This window comes from Hyla sarda, chromosome 2 (assembly GCF_029499605.1).
Source record: "Hyla sarda isolate aHylSar1 chromosome 2, aHylSar1.hap1, whole genome shotgun sequence".
Classification (NCBI taxonomy): Eukaryota; Metazoa; Chordata; class Amphibia; order Anura; family Hylidae; genus Hyla; species Hyla sarda.
This window is the reverse complement of record NC_079190.1, coordinates 113,069,611-113,084,642: the sequence shown is the minus strand read 5'-3', so window position 1 is coordinate 113,084,642 and position 15,032 is coordinate 113,069,611. Positions and strand designations below refer to the sequence as shown.

The 15,032-nt window shown below is 44.3% G+C and overlaps 1 protein-coding gene across 1 annotated transcript in view; it reads left to right on the top strand.

The window, feature by feature from the left end:
- The window catches only part of CSAD (cysteine sulfinic acid decarboxylase), a 66,134-nt gene that overhangs the window by 29,281 nt on the left and 21,821 nt on the right, over nt 1-15,032 (top strand). Inside the window, exons 7-11 of the mRNA XM_056560423.1 lie at nt 320-399; nt 1,211-1,265; nt 2,884-3,000; nt 4,189-4,253; nt 4,763-4,844. Coding sequence (XP_056416398.1) covers nt 320-399; nt 1,211-1,265; nt 2,884-3,000; nt 4,189-4,253; nt 4,763-4,844 — 399 coding nt within the window. The remainder of the gene's footprint in view (nt 1-319; nt 400-1,210; nt 1,266-2,883; nt 3,001-4,188; nt 4,254-4,762; nt 4,845-15,032) is intronic.

Genomic DNA, 15,032 nt, shown 5'->3' with positions numbered 1-15,032 from the left:
GGAGCAGCGGGACAGCATCGGGAGCCCCTGGGACAGCATCGGGAGCGGTGAGGACCTGGTCCGGAGCGACGGGGACAGGTGAGTACAGCTTCCTATACTTTACATTGCACGGATCCCTCAACATACGATGGATTCGACAAACGATGGGTCGTTTGGAACGAATTACCATCGTATGTTGAGGGACCACTGTATCGGTATGTGAGATGGAAAGTAGAGGGAATAATAAATATTATACACTGCATTAAAATTATATTACATTGTTATAAATGTGCTCTAATGCCATCATTTTATAATACATCATTGTATCTCTTAAATGTAGAGTCACTATTCTGTCCAGAAGGGGGCAGCATTTCTAGGCATTGGAACAGATAATGTAATCCTTGTGGAGACAAATGACAGGTACATTTAGACTATATTGTACACAATTTTTTATTTGTTTGTAGTATTTTTTCATGTTTTCCTCTTTTTGGGGAAACACTATTGTTTCATTAATGGGGTTTTCCACCATAATGTGAGTTTAGTACGTACCTGACAGGCAGTAATAGACATGCTTAGGAAGGATCTGCGCTTGTCTTGGGGCTAAATGGCTATGTTGTGAGATTACCATAACACTGTGGCTAGCTTTTTGTGAACTTGTATTTCCTGTTTGACTTTGTTTTTTTACTACAAATCCCACAATTCCACTTTCCTCCCTCCCACACATCAGCCACCCCACCCATTGAAACATAAATGAGCTGCATTCATCAAAAGACCTGGGGTTTTCAATCAGGGTGCTTGCAGCTGTTGCAATAGTTGCAGATTGATCTCTCTCCCACCAAGCGATCCCTACACCCATTGAAGCAGACAGGCTCCCTGTCATCAGCTGACTAGTGAGTCAGGTCTCGGCCGCATTGAAACCTTGGAAAAATCTGAGACAACAGTCATTTTGTATGCTGTTAAAAATAAATATTGGGGTGAAAATCACAGAAGAATTGTGAGAAAACCGTCACACACAGGTACAGACACTATATTATGAACTACACTAACTTTACAGCCCCTGTAGCATAGTCAAATAAAAAAAATCCTGAAATACCCCTTTAAGGTCTATTACTGTACAATCACAGTAGAGCTGAATGCTCGAGAGCTTGACAGATGCCAGAAATGTCCACACTCAGATATTATTTTGTGTATGTGATTGTATATTGTGTATTGTGTCTTTATTACAACACAGAGGGAAAATGATTCCAGAAGATTTGGAACATAAAATACAGAAAATAAAAAATGAGGTAATTTAGGTTAAGAGACATGGGCTGGTATATTATGTAAGGTGCAAAACATCCTAAAAAAGCTTCTGCCATATAAACAGTTTTAGGCCTAATGCACATGGCAGTGCTAGGTGCATTGTTCTGAAGGGCGCACTGCAAAGAATGTCCCATGAGTCAACAATGTTGATGACAAGCACTCCTTGTGAATATTTAAAGGAAAACTGTCCGCTTACTCCCCCCGCACTAACAAGCGGTACTGGCTGGTAGTACGGGGGACGCTGATCAGTTTGATGCATACCTTGCCCGCTGTTCGGCCATAATCTTCTATTTTCGGTATACGCTAATTAGGTGCTAACTTGCACCGGCCACACTAACTGGCACTCAGACGTCAGCGGTTTTGGCTGCAGCGCCGGCCAGCTCATCAATATTCCTCCCCTCCCTCCACCTTTCCCTCTTCTCCCCATTCTGTAATGAAGAGGGAGAGGCGGAGGAAGGGGAGGAATATTGATGAACTGGGGGGCGCTGCGGGCAAAAACGCAGATGTCAGAAAGCCAGTTAGCCCGGCCGGCCGGTTCAAGTTAGCACCTAATTAGCATATACCGAAAATAGAAGATTACGGACGAACGGCATGTCGGATCCGGGCACGGTAGGTATGAAACTGATCAGCGTTCCCCGCACTATCAGGCAGTACCGCTGGTTAGTGCGGGGGAAGCAGGCTGACAGTTTTCCTTTGAAGTGTCTCCATGTGGTACTGCATTCCCAAAGATTACATGTAGGTTAGACTATCTCTGTAATTTGTCCTCATTATTGTAATCATTATATATAATCTGTTACAATAAAATACCCTGGGTGAAAAAAAATTTGATTAAGGGTAAGTTCACACAAGAGGATGTGTAGCAAAATTACCGCTGCGAGTTTGAGCCCTGGTGGATTTTCCACAGAAGAAAAGCCGCAGCAGATCACATTGGCCCTCATTTACTTAGAAAATCGGGTTGTAAGTCTATGTTGCGTTCTTACCCGATTGCTTTCTCCCCCTGGTATTTATTATTATGTCGCATCCTGTTTGTCGCACGTGCTTTTTTTGGCTTGGTTTCCAACTCCTCTGAGTTGTCGGGAATAAATCCACAACAATTCAACAAATTGGGGTTGGAAAGCGTTATAAATACGTGAGAAAGCTCAGAAATGTCGGGTTACGCCCCTTTTTCGGGGTTGGGAGAATCCAAATTGGGTCCATCGGGAAAAAATTTTGCATCGTGTCGCAAACTGGCGCACGATGTCTGCGACATGTCGCAGACAAAGATGCGACAAAAAAACCTGACAAAACAAGTCGGGTTTAGAATAGTAAATGAGGGCCATTGACTTCAATGGGGTCTGCTGCAGAAAATCCGCCAGGGCTCAAACCTGCGGCGGGAAACTCATTTAACATCCGCCCATGTGGATATACCCTAATGTGGACTTACTCTATGGGTTGTGGACCCAAAAAGGAAGTGTAACTTATGATACAGATGTGAAATCTGTTCTTGTTCATAAGGTCCTAGAAAAATGTTATATTGTACCAAGACTGCAGACGTGTCACTTATTTGTTATAAGAAAAGTTCTTTAAAATGTATCGTTCCTAGTGTCATTCCTCTTACTTTAGGGTTCTGTGCCTTTCCTGGTAAGTGCAACTTGTGGGACGACTGTTTTTGGAGCTTTTGATCCCCTTGAAGGAATAGCTGAAGTGTGTAAGCAGCATAGTCTATGGCTTCATGTAGATGTAAGTCTGATCTTTCATACATCATACATTATTGGGCCCTCACTTCTCTTGCTCGAATAATGAGTGTGTAATTTTGTGATGTCTGATTTTTGTCGGAATATGTTGGCGCTACATTAATAAATACAATCAATATTATTATTATTATTGTGGTGGCGGCTCATGATTAGAAATTATCCTGTTCGTGATTCCTTGGTTTTGTGGTGATATGGGGATGCAAGATATACCTGTCAAATCGTGATGCAAGGGCACCGTTAGACTTTAGACGCTCCGAGGTGGAGACAGCTTCTCCTGGGCCAGGCATGGGGCAATAAACACACCGATGCCAGGTTGCGGTTAATTGTCTTTTGAGGCCGGGGTAGATGGTACAACACTCGCAGTACGGAACTGAGTAAAAGGGATGCTGTATAATCCTTGGGAGCCCTGTTGCCTTGCTAGGATTAATGGTGCTTTTCACCCATTTGAACTAGATAGACTTGAGACTTGGAGATTCAGAGATATCCCCCGCTGACTAGGGTTCTGCTAAGGTCCAATTACTGACACTGCCAGGGTATGACTTACCAACTCCTGTGCGGGGAACACTCACAGAATGGCACGCTTGATTTGATTAAGAGCTTTTCTTCAGGCTTCCCTTGGAATCACACCACACTTCTTCCAGCTCCTTTCCACACTGTAGCTCACATGGAGCTCTGCACACAGCAGCTACTAACTCAAACTCCAACTGAATACTGACTGGGGCAGCTCCTCCCCCTTACACTATATACAGGACTATTTAGGGGTTCCCATTGGGTAACAGGGGGTCACCCATTCACTCTGCAACTCCTTCTTAAATGTACAGTACATATATAATACAAGAATATAGTAAATACAGCAAAGTGCATAGATACAGTAAACAATAGAAAAATGGGCCCATCACAGGAGCAGCAGGCATGCCCAAAGAGATCCGCAGCCCACAGGACAGCTTTTGGTGCTGGGACACCACATTATTATTATTATTATTATTAATAAAAACATCAAAGACTATCCTTTTGCTTCTGTATCTCCTGCCTTGATTAATATGTCGTCATTCAGGCAGGTGTGGCAAAATTAAAAATCAATATCTGTCATTTTTATAAAAATTTGCCACAGTTGCTATAGAAGATTTATGCATAAGTCATAACTAATATTCCTTTATCTTTCTTTTTTTAATAGGCTGCATGGGGAGGCAGTGCCTTGTTATCCAGTAAACACAGACACCTACTGAAGGGAATAGAGAGGTTAGTGTTATAACTAGTTGTAAAATCAACACAGATGACTACAGAGGTGTATACAGATATTAAAAGTCCCCTGTACAGATTTATTAAACCATGTGCAGAGGACCATTGCCCTTTTGCAGATGTACAGGGTGCACATATAGTATGTCAGCACCTGAATGATTCATAGAATGGCCTACTGTGGGCTTTGTTTTCTGTAAAAGACCAGCAAACATTAGTACTTTAATTTATGCTTCTAGCACATACACAGCGTGTTTCATGCTGCAAGAAATCTGCCAGGCAGCAGGAAATATGCTGCACATTTTACTATGAGCAGACACACAGGTCTCCCCGCCGTAACCCGGTCTGTGTAGTAAGGTTTGTAGGTGGGGCGGGCCGCGCATCACAGTCATGTTGGCCCGACCGGTCAAGACTTTTGATATATGTCTACGGCTAGTCAGGGTTTTTTTTTTTTTTTTTTTATGTGACACTGCCATTTAAGTATTATCACAATTTTATTTTTGACCTTTCAGGGCAGATTCGGTGACATGGAATCCTCACAAATTATTAGGTGTTGGTCTGCAATGTTCTGCTTTCCTCCTGCGGGACACAACTGTGAGTATACTAAGAATCTGCATAAAAGTATACTTTTTAGCCAAAACCTGGGTAGGATTCAAAATGGCTGTTTACATTGTACATGTCACTATAAAAACTTTTGATATGTCCAAGGGACAAACAACAAGAAACGTGGTCTCAAATGGCTGGAGGTGCTCAACCCCAAATGCGGTTGTGCATTTATACTGGGGGAGCAGATCCTGCCCTTGTAGTCCGTTGCTAGGGGCGATCCCCAGCATAAAAATGCATACAATGGAGGATGCCTGCAGCGGACTACAAGTGCCACAATAGAATCCTACACCAGATAAACGGTGTGGATGTGTAACAATTAGAATACAATACAGGAATATAAGTGCACTACTGTGGTAGATGCATACAATGACATTGGCTATCCCTCAACACTGATGTTAAAATTGAGACATTCGCCAGTGTATCCTTATATGAAGGACACACCAGAGCCCGCACACCAACGCCAAGGTTTCTCAAGATGGTGCAAGACCTACGCTAATCCTACCTGTGCTTGAAAAGCAAAACAGGGGCCAGTGGGCAATTACGGCAGCATTCGGTCGACTCACAACTTCCTCCCAGATACCCTCCAGCGTGACTGAGCACACATGCAATGGGAGGAGGAAGGCAAGCTGCACGCCCCACCTGAGTTGGCTAATATGGGTGCCTGGCCTCACAGGTGCTACCTTAATGCTGCCTTGAAGATATTCAAGGCGCATTAATTTTGGAGTTTACACACCTCCAAGTATAAAATTTAAACAAACAACAAGAAACGTGGTCTCAAATGGCTGGAGGTGCTCAACCCCAAATGCGGTTGTGCATTTATACTGGGGGAGCAGATCCTGCCCTTGTAGTCCATTGCTAAGGGCGATCCCCAGCATAAAAATGCATACAATGGAGGATGCCTGCAGCGGACTACAAGTGCCACAATAGAATCCTACACCAGATAAACGGTGTGGATGTGTAACAATTAGAATACAATACAGGAATATAGGTGCACTACTGTGGTAGATGTATACAATGACATTGGCTATCCCTCAACACTGATGTTAAAATTGAGACATTCGCCAGTGTATCCAAGGGACAGGTGCGCAGTTTTCTCCCTGCTTGTTCTATTGATCATTTAGGGTCTTAGTGTTCAGACCCTAAACAATCAGTATTACAAGCAAGGAGAGAACTGCTCGCCTGTGCATCTCCCTTCCCTCTATGGGAGAGATTTTTCAAAACCTGTGTGGAGGAAAAGCTGACCAGTTGCCCATAGCAACCAATCAGATTGCTTCTTTCATTTATGAAAAGGCCTCTGGAAAATAAAAGAAGCGATCTGATTTGTTGGTATGGGCAACTCAGCAACTTTTGCTCTCTACAGGTTTTCATAAATCTCCCCCTATGTGTCTATGTAAACAGGACGGTCTTGTAATTTATGGCCACATGACATAGAGTCGGGAGGGAAAGCATTAAGCATGAACTTCTCTCATTCTACTGATCGGTCGGGGTTTTACCACTCAGATCTTAACCGATAAAAACTTTTAATGTCTCTATGACATAACAAAAGTTTTTTTTATAACAACAGGTACACTTTAAACTGAAAAAATATTGCTGTAAATGAACTTTCTAAAGTGTGTGTGAAAGAGCACTGATATATGCCATATCAAATACAGGACAAAAAGATGGACGGATGAATGGACCGGCAGCTAGATAGATAGTGTAAGCACTTTGGCGCAGCTTTCTTTTCATGTATCATATTGCTAATTCATTAGCTGCATATTATAGGTGCTACTACTCTAAGTGCATTGGAGAAATACTGCCGGAGATAGTCAGGAGGTAGGCTGGAGGTGGATACAATCTAAAAAGTAAGATTTGTTTGTTTTAAATTTTCTCCTCTTTAAAATGGCAGGCTTACTTCAGCGCAGGAATTGTTGTGCATTTATTTCATGTTCACTCTTTGGAGGTTTGGATGCTGTCAGACCTGTAGACAGTTCTCCTTACTGCAGGAGGAAATTGCATTTTTTAAATCTGAGATGTTTAACTTATCTGTTAAACAAACTCAGGCTGGGACTGCTGCAATACCACTGCCACAGAGGACCCCTAGAAATGGCAGATGAGTTACTGTAGGTTCTTGAAGACTTAGAATTGTGGATAGAAGGCCCACAGTCTGTGGTTCTCCATAATTCATTTGCAGCACTTCCAGAATGTAAGGGCAACATGGATATTGGCTCAAGCACAGAGGGTGAGGAACCATCAACTACTATGTTTAATGTATGCAATACTGCAGCCAAGGACAAAAAAGATAAAGTGAAGTCTGAAAGGAAGCAGCTGTTGCTGGGTGATTCAATCATAAGAAGTGTGGCGTTTTAGGAAAATGGTTTTGTGAGATGTCTCCCTGGTGCTACTGCTAAAAGAGATAGATATTCTTAATATTGTTAAGCAAGCAAAGCAGGAAGGGAAGTGGATGTTCTTGCCCATCTAGGGAAAAATTACCTGGCAATTAAGTTTCAGAGGTGAAGGAACTTTTATCACACTTGGTAATGATGTACAGGATTTTGCATCCACTGTTTCATCTTCTGAAGTTCTGCCTGTGCATAACATTCTTTGTTTCTCATGATAGCTCTACTTGGAACAGAATGGAACTGTACAAAAAAGATGGTTTGCAATTAGGGAGAATGACTAATTAAAGGGGTTCTCCACCATAAGGTGATTTTAGTACGTACCTGGCAGGCAGTAATGGACATGCTTAGGAAGGATCTGCGCTTGTCTTGGGGCTAAATGGCTATGTCATGAGATTACCATAACACTGTGGCGAGCTTTTTGTGAACTTGTATTTCCTGTTTGACTTTTCTTTTTTTTTACTACAAATCCCACAATTCCATTTTCTCCCTCCCACACATAAGCCACTCCACCCATTGAAAAAAAAGACCTGTGGTTTTCAATCAGGGTGTCTACAGCTGTTGCATTAGTTGCAGTTGATCTCTCTCCCACCAAGCGATCGCTCCACCCATTGAAGCAGACAGGCTCCCTGTCATCAGCTGACTAGTGAGTTAGGTCTCGGCCACATTGCAATCTGGGAAAAATCTGAGACAGCAGTCATTTTGTATGCTGTTAAAAATAAATAGTGGGGTGAAAATCCCAGAAGAATTGTGAGAAAACCGTCGCATACAGGTACAGACACTATATTATGAACTACACTAACTTTACAGCCCCTTTAGCATAGTCAAATAAAAAAAAATCCTGGAATACCCCTTTAATTGTTTGCTGCATGTGTCTTTACGGAGGAAGAGGTTCTACATTTGCTGTCTAAAGTTAAGACAAATAAGTCACAAGTGTCATGACCGACTGGGGGGCAGGGAGAGTGAGCCCTATACTGACCCTATAAACACTCTCCCTGCCTACTTGCCCAAAAACCCTAAGCGGTGAATCGACAACTTGCAGCCGGTCCCTCCCTGCGCTGCAGTGCAGTGGCGTAAAAACAAATAATATACATAGGTCACAGGCCAGAAACAGAAACGTGAAAACTACCAGACAATCAGATATACCAAGCAGTATACAAATACTAACAGGGCAGAATATAAACTCACAAATAGAGCAGAATATAGTCAATCAACAAACAGTTCATAAACCGGATATCAGATAAACGGCAGAAATAATAAAATGAACAAGACTAGGCATGGTACGAGTATACAGCAGAATCCAAGTGACGCAGGTAAATGGACAGAAGAACTGAAAGCTAAAAGAATAAACTGATCAGGTAACATAGGACACTGTTCACACTGGACACAGATAACATACATGAACTTCATAAAAACGGATGCAAGAAAACCAAACTCTACAATGTAGAGGAACACTAGACAAGATATTTCTCTATGTGGAGGAACAGGACAGGATTCTCACAGTGTGAACACAGACTAAGCAGAAAAGACATACAGAAAAATAAAAAAAACTAATAAACGGACATTACAGTACCCCCCTTTAAAGAGGGATCACCGGACCCCCTAAAAAATACAAAACAAGCAAAAACATACCAGAATGTATTTTTTCACAAAAATACCTGGCCGCCCAGGTGGCTCCACGATTGCCACCTTGACGCAGATGCTTGGCTCAGGAACGGAGGAACGCTATTACTGCAGCAGACAGGCCGAAGAGGTCCTTGCGTCTGGTCCACTTGATACAGGATTCAGGTATATGGAAAGTGGCACCAGAGCAAGTGGGTAGGCTGGTTATTCTGTCATGACCTACTGGGGGGACAGGGAGAGTGAGCCCAAAACTGACCCTAAATACACTCTCCCTGCCTACTTGCCCAAACACCCCAAGCGGTGAATCGACAACTTTAAGCCAGTTGCTCCCTGCGCTACAGTGCAGTGGAGTAAAAACAAATAATATACATAGTCGGTTACAGGTCAGAAACAGAAACAAGAAAACTACCAGACAACCAAATATACCAGACAGGATACAAATACTAACAGGGCAGAATATAAACTCACAAACAGAGCAGAATATAATGAATTAATAAACAGTTCATAAACCAGATATCAGATAAATGGCAGACATGTTAAAATGAACAAGACTAGGCATGGTACGAACATACAGCAGAATCCAAGAGACGCAGGAGATGGACAGAAGAACTGAGAGCTAAAACACTAAACTGATCAGGTAACATAGGACACTGTTCACACTGGACACAGATAACAAACAAGAACTTCATAAAAACGGATACAAGAAAACCAAACTCTACAACATAGAGAAACACTGGTCGGGATTCTAGACAAGATATTTCTCAAGATTCAAAACAGGATAAATACAAAACCAAACTCCAATATGTGGAGGAACAGGACAGGATTTTCACAGTGTGAACACAGACTAAGCAGAACAGACATACATCCTAAAAACCGACAAATAACACAGACTAAAATCTAAAATAAACAAGACTATTAAACCATGGCTAACAGATAATATACCAGAATAAAGACAATGGCCCTCATTTACTAAAAGTGGAGTGTTTATTGTGGAGGGTTTTCTATATCACTCCATTTTTTTCCCAGGCGTATTTACTAATCTGTCGCACATGTCGTTTATTTTTCTGATGTAGGTTTTTTTGTGTCGCACTAGTCAATTGTGTCGCACAAACTCCAAAAGACCATTTATAAATAAAAATGTATTTGTGTGAGTCAAAAGGTTTTGGACTAGTTTGATTATAAAGTTTCATTAATTAAAATTGTTCAGGTGTTATAATGTAAAAAAAAATTATAATAATAATAATTATCACCCAAACATTAAATACTTTATTCATAAAAGTGTTTAACTGTACAAAACGTTTTCCGGTTATAAACCAAGTTACTTTCACACAAAACACAATGGTAAACAGTCCCTTGTTAGAAATCACTCCATTTTTGGAATTTCACTCGGCCTCTTGGCTGTCGGTTATTGTGTGAGGCAAACTCACACTTTTTCTTGATTGATTTTGGAAGTACTCCAAGTATTTTTTGTTTTTTTGTCGGTAAAACGCCCATTTTGCATAAAAAAATGCCCATTTCAGAGTAAAAAAAAACACTCCGAGTGTTTTCTAAAATGTCTAAAAATTTGGTTGGATAATTAGTCGCACAGACGTTGCGACAAAAATTTAGGTGCAATAACCAAGAAAAAGTTGTAAATGAGGGCCAAGGTGTATGCTCAAGCAGACTTGGAAGTGTATTGCACAAACAGACATCATAGTAGCATTATTGCACAAAATAACCAGCAGCCAGAATGCAGGAGAACTCTGGTAAAAATAGACACACCCGAGATCTCATTGGTTCTGAGCATTAACCATTCCCAACTCAGGGAGAAAAGCAAACTGCTCAGAACAAACTAGTGTGTGAATACACACCTAAACAGAAAAATACAAAAACAAATAAACGGACTGTTATGCCGAGCGCTCCGGGTCCCTGCTCCTCCCCGGAGCGTTCACAGCGTTCTTCTGTCTGCAGCGCCCCCGTCAGACCCGCTGACCGGGAGCGCTGCGCTGTTACTGACGGCGGGGATGTGATCCGCGTAGTGGGACGCGCCCGCCCGCGGATCGCATCCCAATCGTCTCACCTGTCCCGTTCCCCTGCTGTCATGTCCCGGCGCGCGCGCCGGCTCTCTGAAATTTAAAGGACCAGTGCACCACTAATTGGTGCCTGGCCCAATCAGTTGTAATCACTCCCATTCCATATAAAAACCCACTTCCCCATCCTGTCCTTGCCGGATCATGTTGCCCTAGTGCCCTGAGGAAGCGTTTTGTGTATCCCAAGCCTGTGTATCCAGACCCTTACCGTTGCACCTGACTATGAACCATTGCTGCCTGCCCTTACCTTCTGCTACGTCCGACCTTGCTCTTGCTTTGTCCCTGTGTACCGCGCCTGTCTCAGCTGTCAGTGGGGTTGAGTCGCTATCGGGTGAAACGACCTGGGGGTTACCTGCCGCTGCAAGTCCATCCCGCTTTGCTGCGGGCTCTGATGAAAACCAGTAACCCCTTAGATTCCGTTCCCCTGGTACCGCCCACGCCATCACCTCACTGACACAGAGGATCCACATCCAGTATCCTCTCTGCATACCAGTCCGGATCCTGAAAGTAGATCCGGCCATGGATCCCGCTGAGGTCCCGCTGCCTAGTGTCGCTGACCTAACCACCGTGGTCGCCCAGCAATCACAGCAGATCGCGCAACAAGGACAGCAGCTGACTCAGCTGACCGTTATGCTGCAACAGCTTCTGCCGCAACTACAGCAACCATCTCCTCCGCCAGCTCCTGCATCTCCTCCGCAGCGAGTGGCTGCTCCCAGTTTCCGCCTGTCTCTTCCAGACAAGTTTGATGGGGACTCTAAACTGTGCCGTGGATTCTTGTCCCAGTGTTCCCTACATCTGGAGATGATGTCGGACCAATTCCCTACTGAACGGTCTAAGGTGGCTTTCGTGGTCAGTCTCTTGTCTGGAAAGGCCTTGTCATGGGCCACACCGCTTTGGGACCACAACGATCCCGCCACCGCTACTATCCAGTCCTTCTTCTCTGAAGTACGTAGTGTTTTTGAGGAGCCAGCCCGGGCTTCCTCAGCCGAGACTGCTTTGCTGAACCTTGTCCAAGGGAGTTCTTCTGTGGGTGAATACGCCATCCAGTTCCGCACCCTCGCCTCAGAGCTATCATGGAATAATGAGGCCCTCTGCGCGACCTTCAAGAAAGGCTTATCCAGTAACATCAAAGATGTCCTGGCCGCACGAGAAATTCCTGCTAATCTGTCAGAACTCATTCATTTGGCCACCCGCATCGACATGCGTTTCTCGGAAAGACGCCAGGAACTTCGTCAGGAAAAGGATCTTGTTCGCACCAGGCAGTTTTTCTCCCAGGCTCCTCTCTTCCAATGTCCTTTGCAATCTGTTCCTGTGCCTTCCGCCGAGGAGGCTATGCAAGTGGATCGGTCTCGCCTGACCCTACAAGAGAGGACTCACCGCCGAAAAGAGAATTTGTGCCTGTACTGTGCTAGTACCGAACATTTCCTAAAAGACTGTCCTATCCGCCCTCCGCGTCAGGAGAAACGCACGCACCTAGTTCACAAGGGTGAAACGACACTTGGTGTGAATTCTGCCTCTCCACGTCTGACTGTACCTGTGCGGATTTCTCCTTCCGCCAACTCCTCCTACTCAGCAGTGGCCTTCTTGGACTCAGGTTCTAAAGGAAACTTTATCTTGGCCTCTTTCGTTAATAGGTTCAGTATTCCAGTAACCCGTCTCGTCAAGCCGCTCTTTATCTCTTCAGTAAATGGAGAGAAATTGGACTGCACTGTGCGCTACCGCACTGAACCCCTGACCATGAGCATTGGACATGAGCACCATGAAAAAATTTAATTTTTCGTTCTGCCTAACTGCACCTCTGAAGTTCTTCTCAGCTTGCCGTGGCTCCAGCGTCATGCTCCTACCCTCGACTGGACCACCGGGGAGATCAAAAGTTGGGGTCCTTCTTGTCACAAGTGATGTCTCACATCTGCTTCCACTAGTCAAACCCCTGAGGCTTCTTCTTTACCGGGCCTTCCCAAGGCTTACCAGGATTATTCAGATGCATTCTGCAAAAAGCAAGCTGAGGTCTTACCTCCACATAGACCTTATGATTGTCCCATTGACCTTCTTCCTGGTACCACTCCGCCCCATGGCAGGATTTATCCTCTGTCAGCCCCAGAGACTCAAGCCATGATGGAGTATATCCAGAAGAACCTAAAGAGAGGTTTTATTTGGAAATCCTCATCCCCTGCTGGAGCGGGGTTCTTCTTTGTTTCTAAAAAGGATGGATCCTTACGCCCATGTATTGACTACCGCGGTTTAATCAAGATTACCATCAAAAACCGCTATCCCCTGCCTTTGATCTCCGAACTCTTTGACCATCAACGCAGAGCAAGTATCTTCACCAAACTGGACTTAAGGGGCGCGTATAATCTTATTCGCATCCGTAAAGGTGATGAGTGGAAAACCGCTTTCAATACCAGAGATGGACATTTTGAATATCTAGTAATGCCCTTTGGGCTCTGCAACGCCCCTTCAGCCTTCCAGGACTTTGTTAATGAGATCTTTCGGGACTTATTGTATACCTGTGTTGTGGTCTACTTGGATGACATCTTGATTTTTTCCTCTAACTTAGAGGAACACCGTCGTCATGTCCGTCAAGTGCTCCAAAGACTCCGTGAAAACCACCTGTACACTAAATTTGAAAAATGTCTCTTTGATTGCAACATCCTTCCTTTCCTAAGTTACCTAGTCTCTGGCCAAGGGCTTCAAATGGATCCAGATAAACTGTCGGCGGTTTTGGATTGGCCACGCCCTTCTGGACTCCGTGCTATCCAACGCTTGCTGGGATTCGCCAACTATTATCGACAGTTTATTCCCCACTTCTCCACCATTGTGGCCCCTATTGTGGCTCTGACTAGGAAGAATGCTAATCCAAAGTCGTGGCCTCCACAAGCAGATGAGGCCTTCAAACATCTCAAAGCTGCCTTCGCCTCTGCACCAGTTTTGTCCAGACCTGATCCATTGAAACCATTCTTCCTGGAAGTAGATGCTTCCTCAGTCGGAGCCGGAGCCATACTTCTGCAAAAAAAAAACGCTGCCGGACGTAACATTACTTGTGGTTTTTTCTCAAAGAAAACTTTCTCTCCGGCAGAAAAGAACTACTCTATTGGAGATCGTGAACTCCTGGCCATCAAGTTAGCACTCAAGGAGTGGAGACATCTTTTGGAGGGTTCCAAACACCCCATTGTCATTTACACTGACCACAAGAATTTGTCTTACCTCCAGTCCGCTCAGCGTCTGAATCCTCGCCAGGCTAGATGGTCGTTGCTTTTTGCTCGCTTCAATTTCGAGATTCACTTCCGTCCCACTGACAAGAATGTAAGAGCTGATGCCCTATCTCGTTCCTCTGATGCCTTTGAGTCTGAAGCCCCTCTGCAGCATATTATACCACCTGAGTGCCTGGTCTCCTCTGCTCCAGCCTCACTGGGGCAAACCCCCCCTGGAAAGACTTTTGTTCCTCCACGCCTTCGCCTCAGGATCCTCAAATGGGGGCATTCTTCTCACCTGGCTGGTCATGCTGGCATTAAAAAGTCCATTCGGCTAATCTCCTGTCTGTATTGGTGGCCTACACTGGGGGGTGATGTCACTGATTTTGTTTGGGCTTGTACTGTTTGTGCCCGGGATAAAACTCCTCGTCAGAAGCCTGCTGGACTCCTCCATCCTTTGCCCGTCCCTGAGCAACCATGGTCCCAAATTGCCATGCATTTCATTACAGATCTTCCCATATCCCATGGCAACACCGTCATCTGGGTGGTCGTTGATCGTTTTTCCAAAATGTCTCACTTCATTCTGCTTCCAGGCCTTCCTTCTGCGCCACAGTTGGCAAAGCAATTTTTTCTGCAGATTTTTCGTCCTCACGGGCTTCCCACGCATATCGTCTCGGATAGAGGCGTTCAATTTGTGTCAAAATTTTGGAGAGCTCTCTGTAATCAATTAAAGATCAAATTAAATTTCTCGTCCTCCTTCACCCCCAATCCAATGGACAAGTGGAAAGAGTAAACCAGATTCTTGGTGACTACTTGCGACATTTTGTCTCCTCCCGCCAAGATGATTGGGTTGACCTTCTGCCTTGGGCTGAATTCTCGTACAATTTCAAAAATTCTGAATCCTCCGCCAAATCC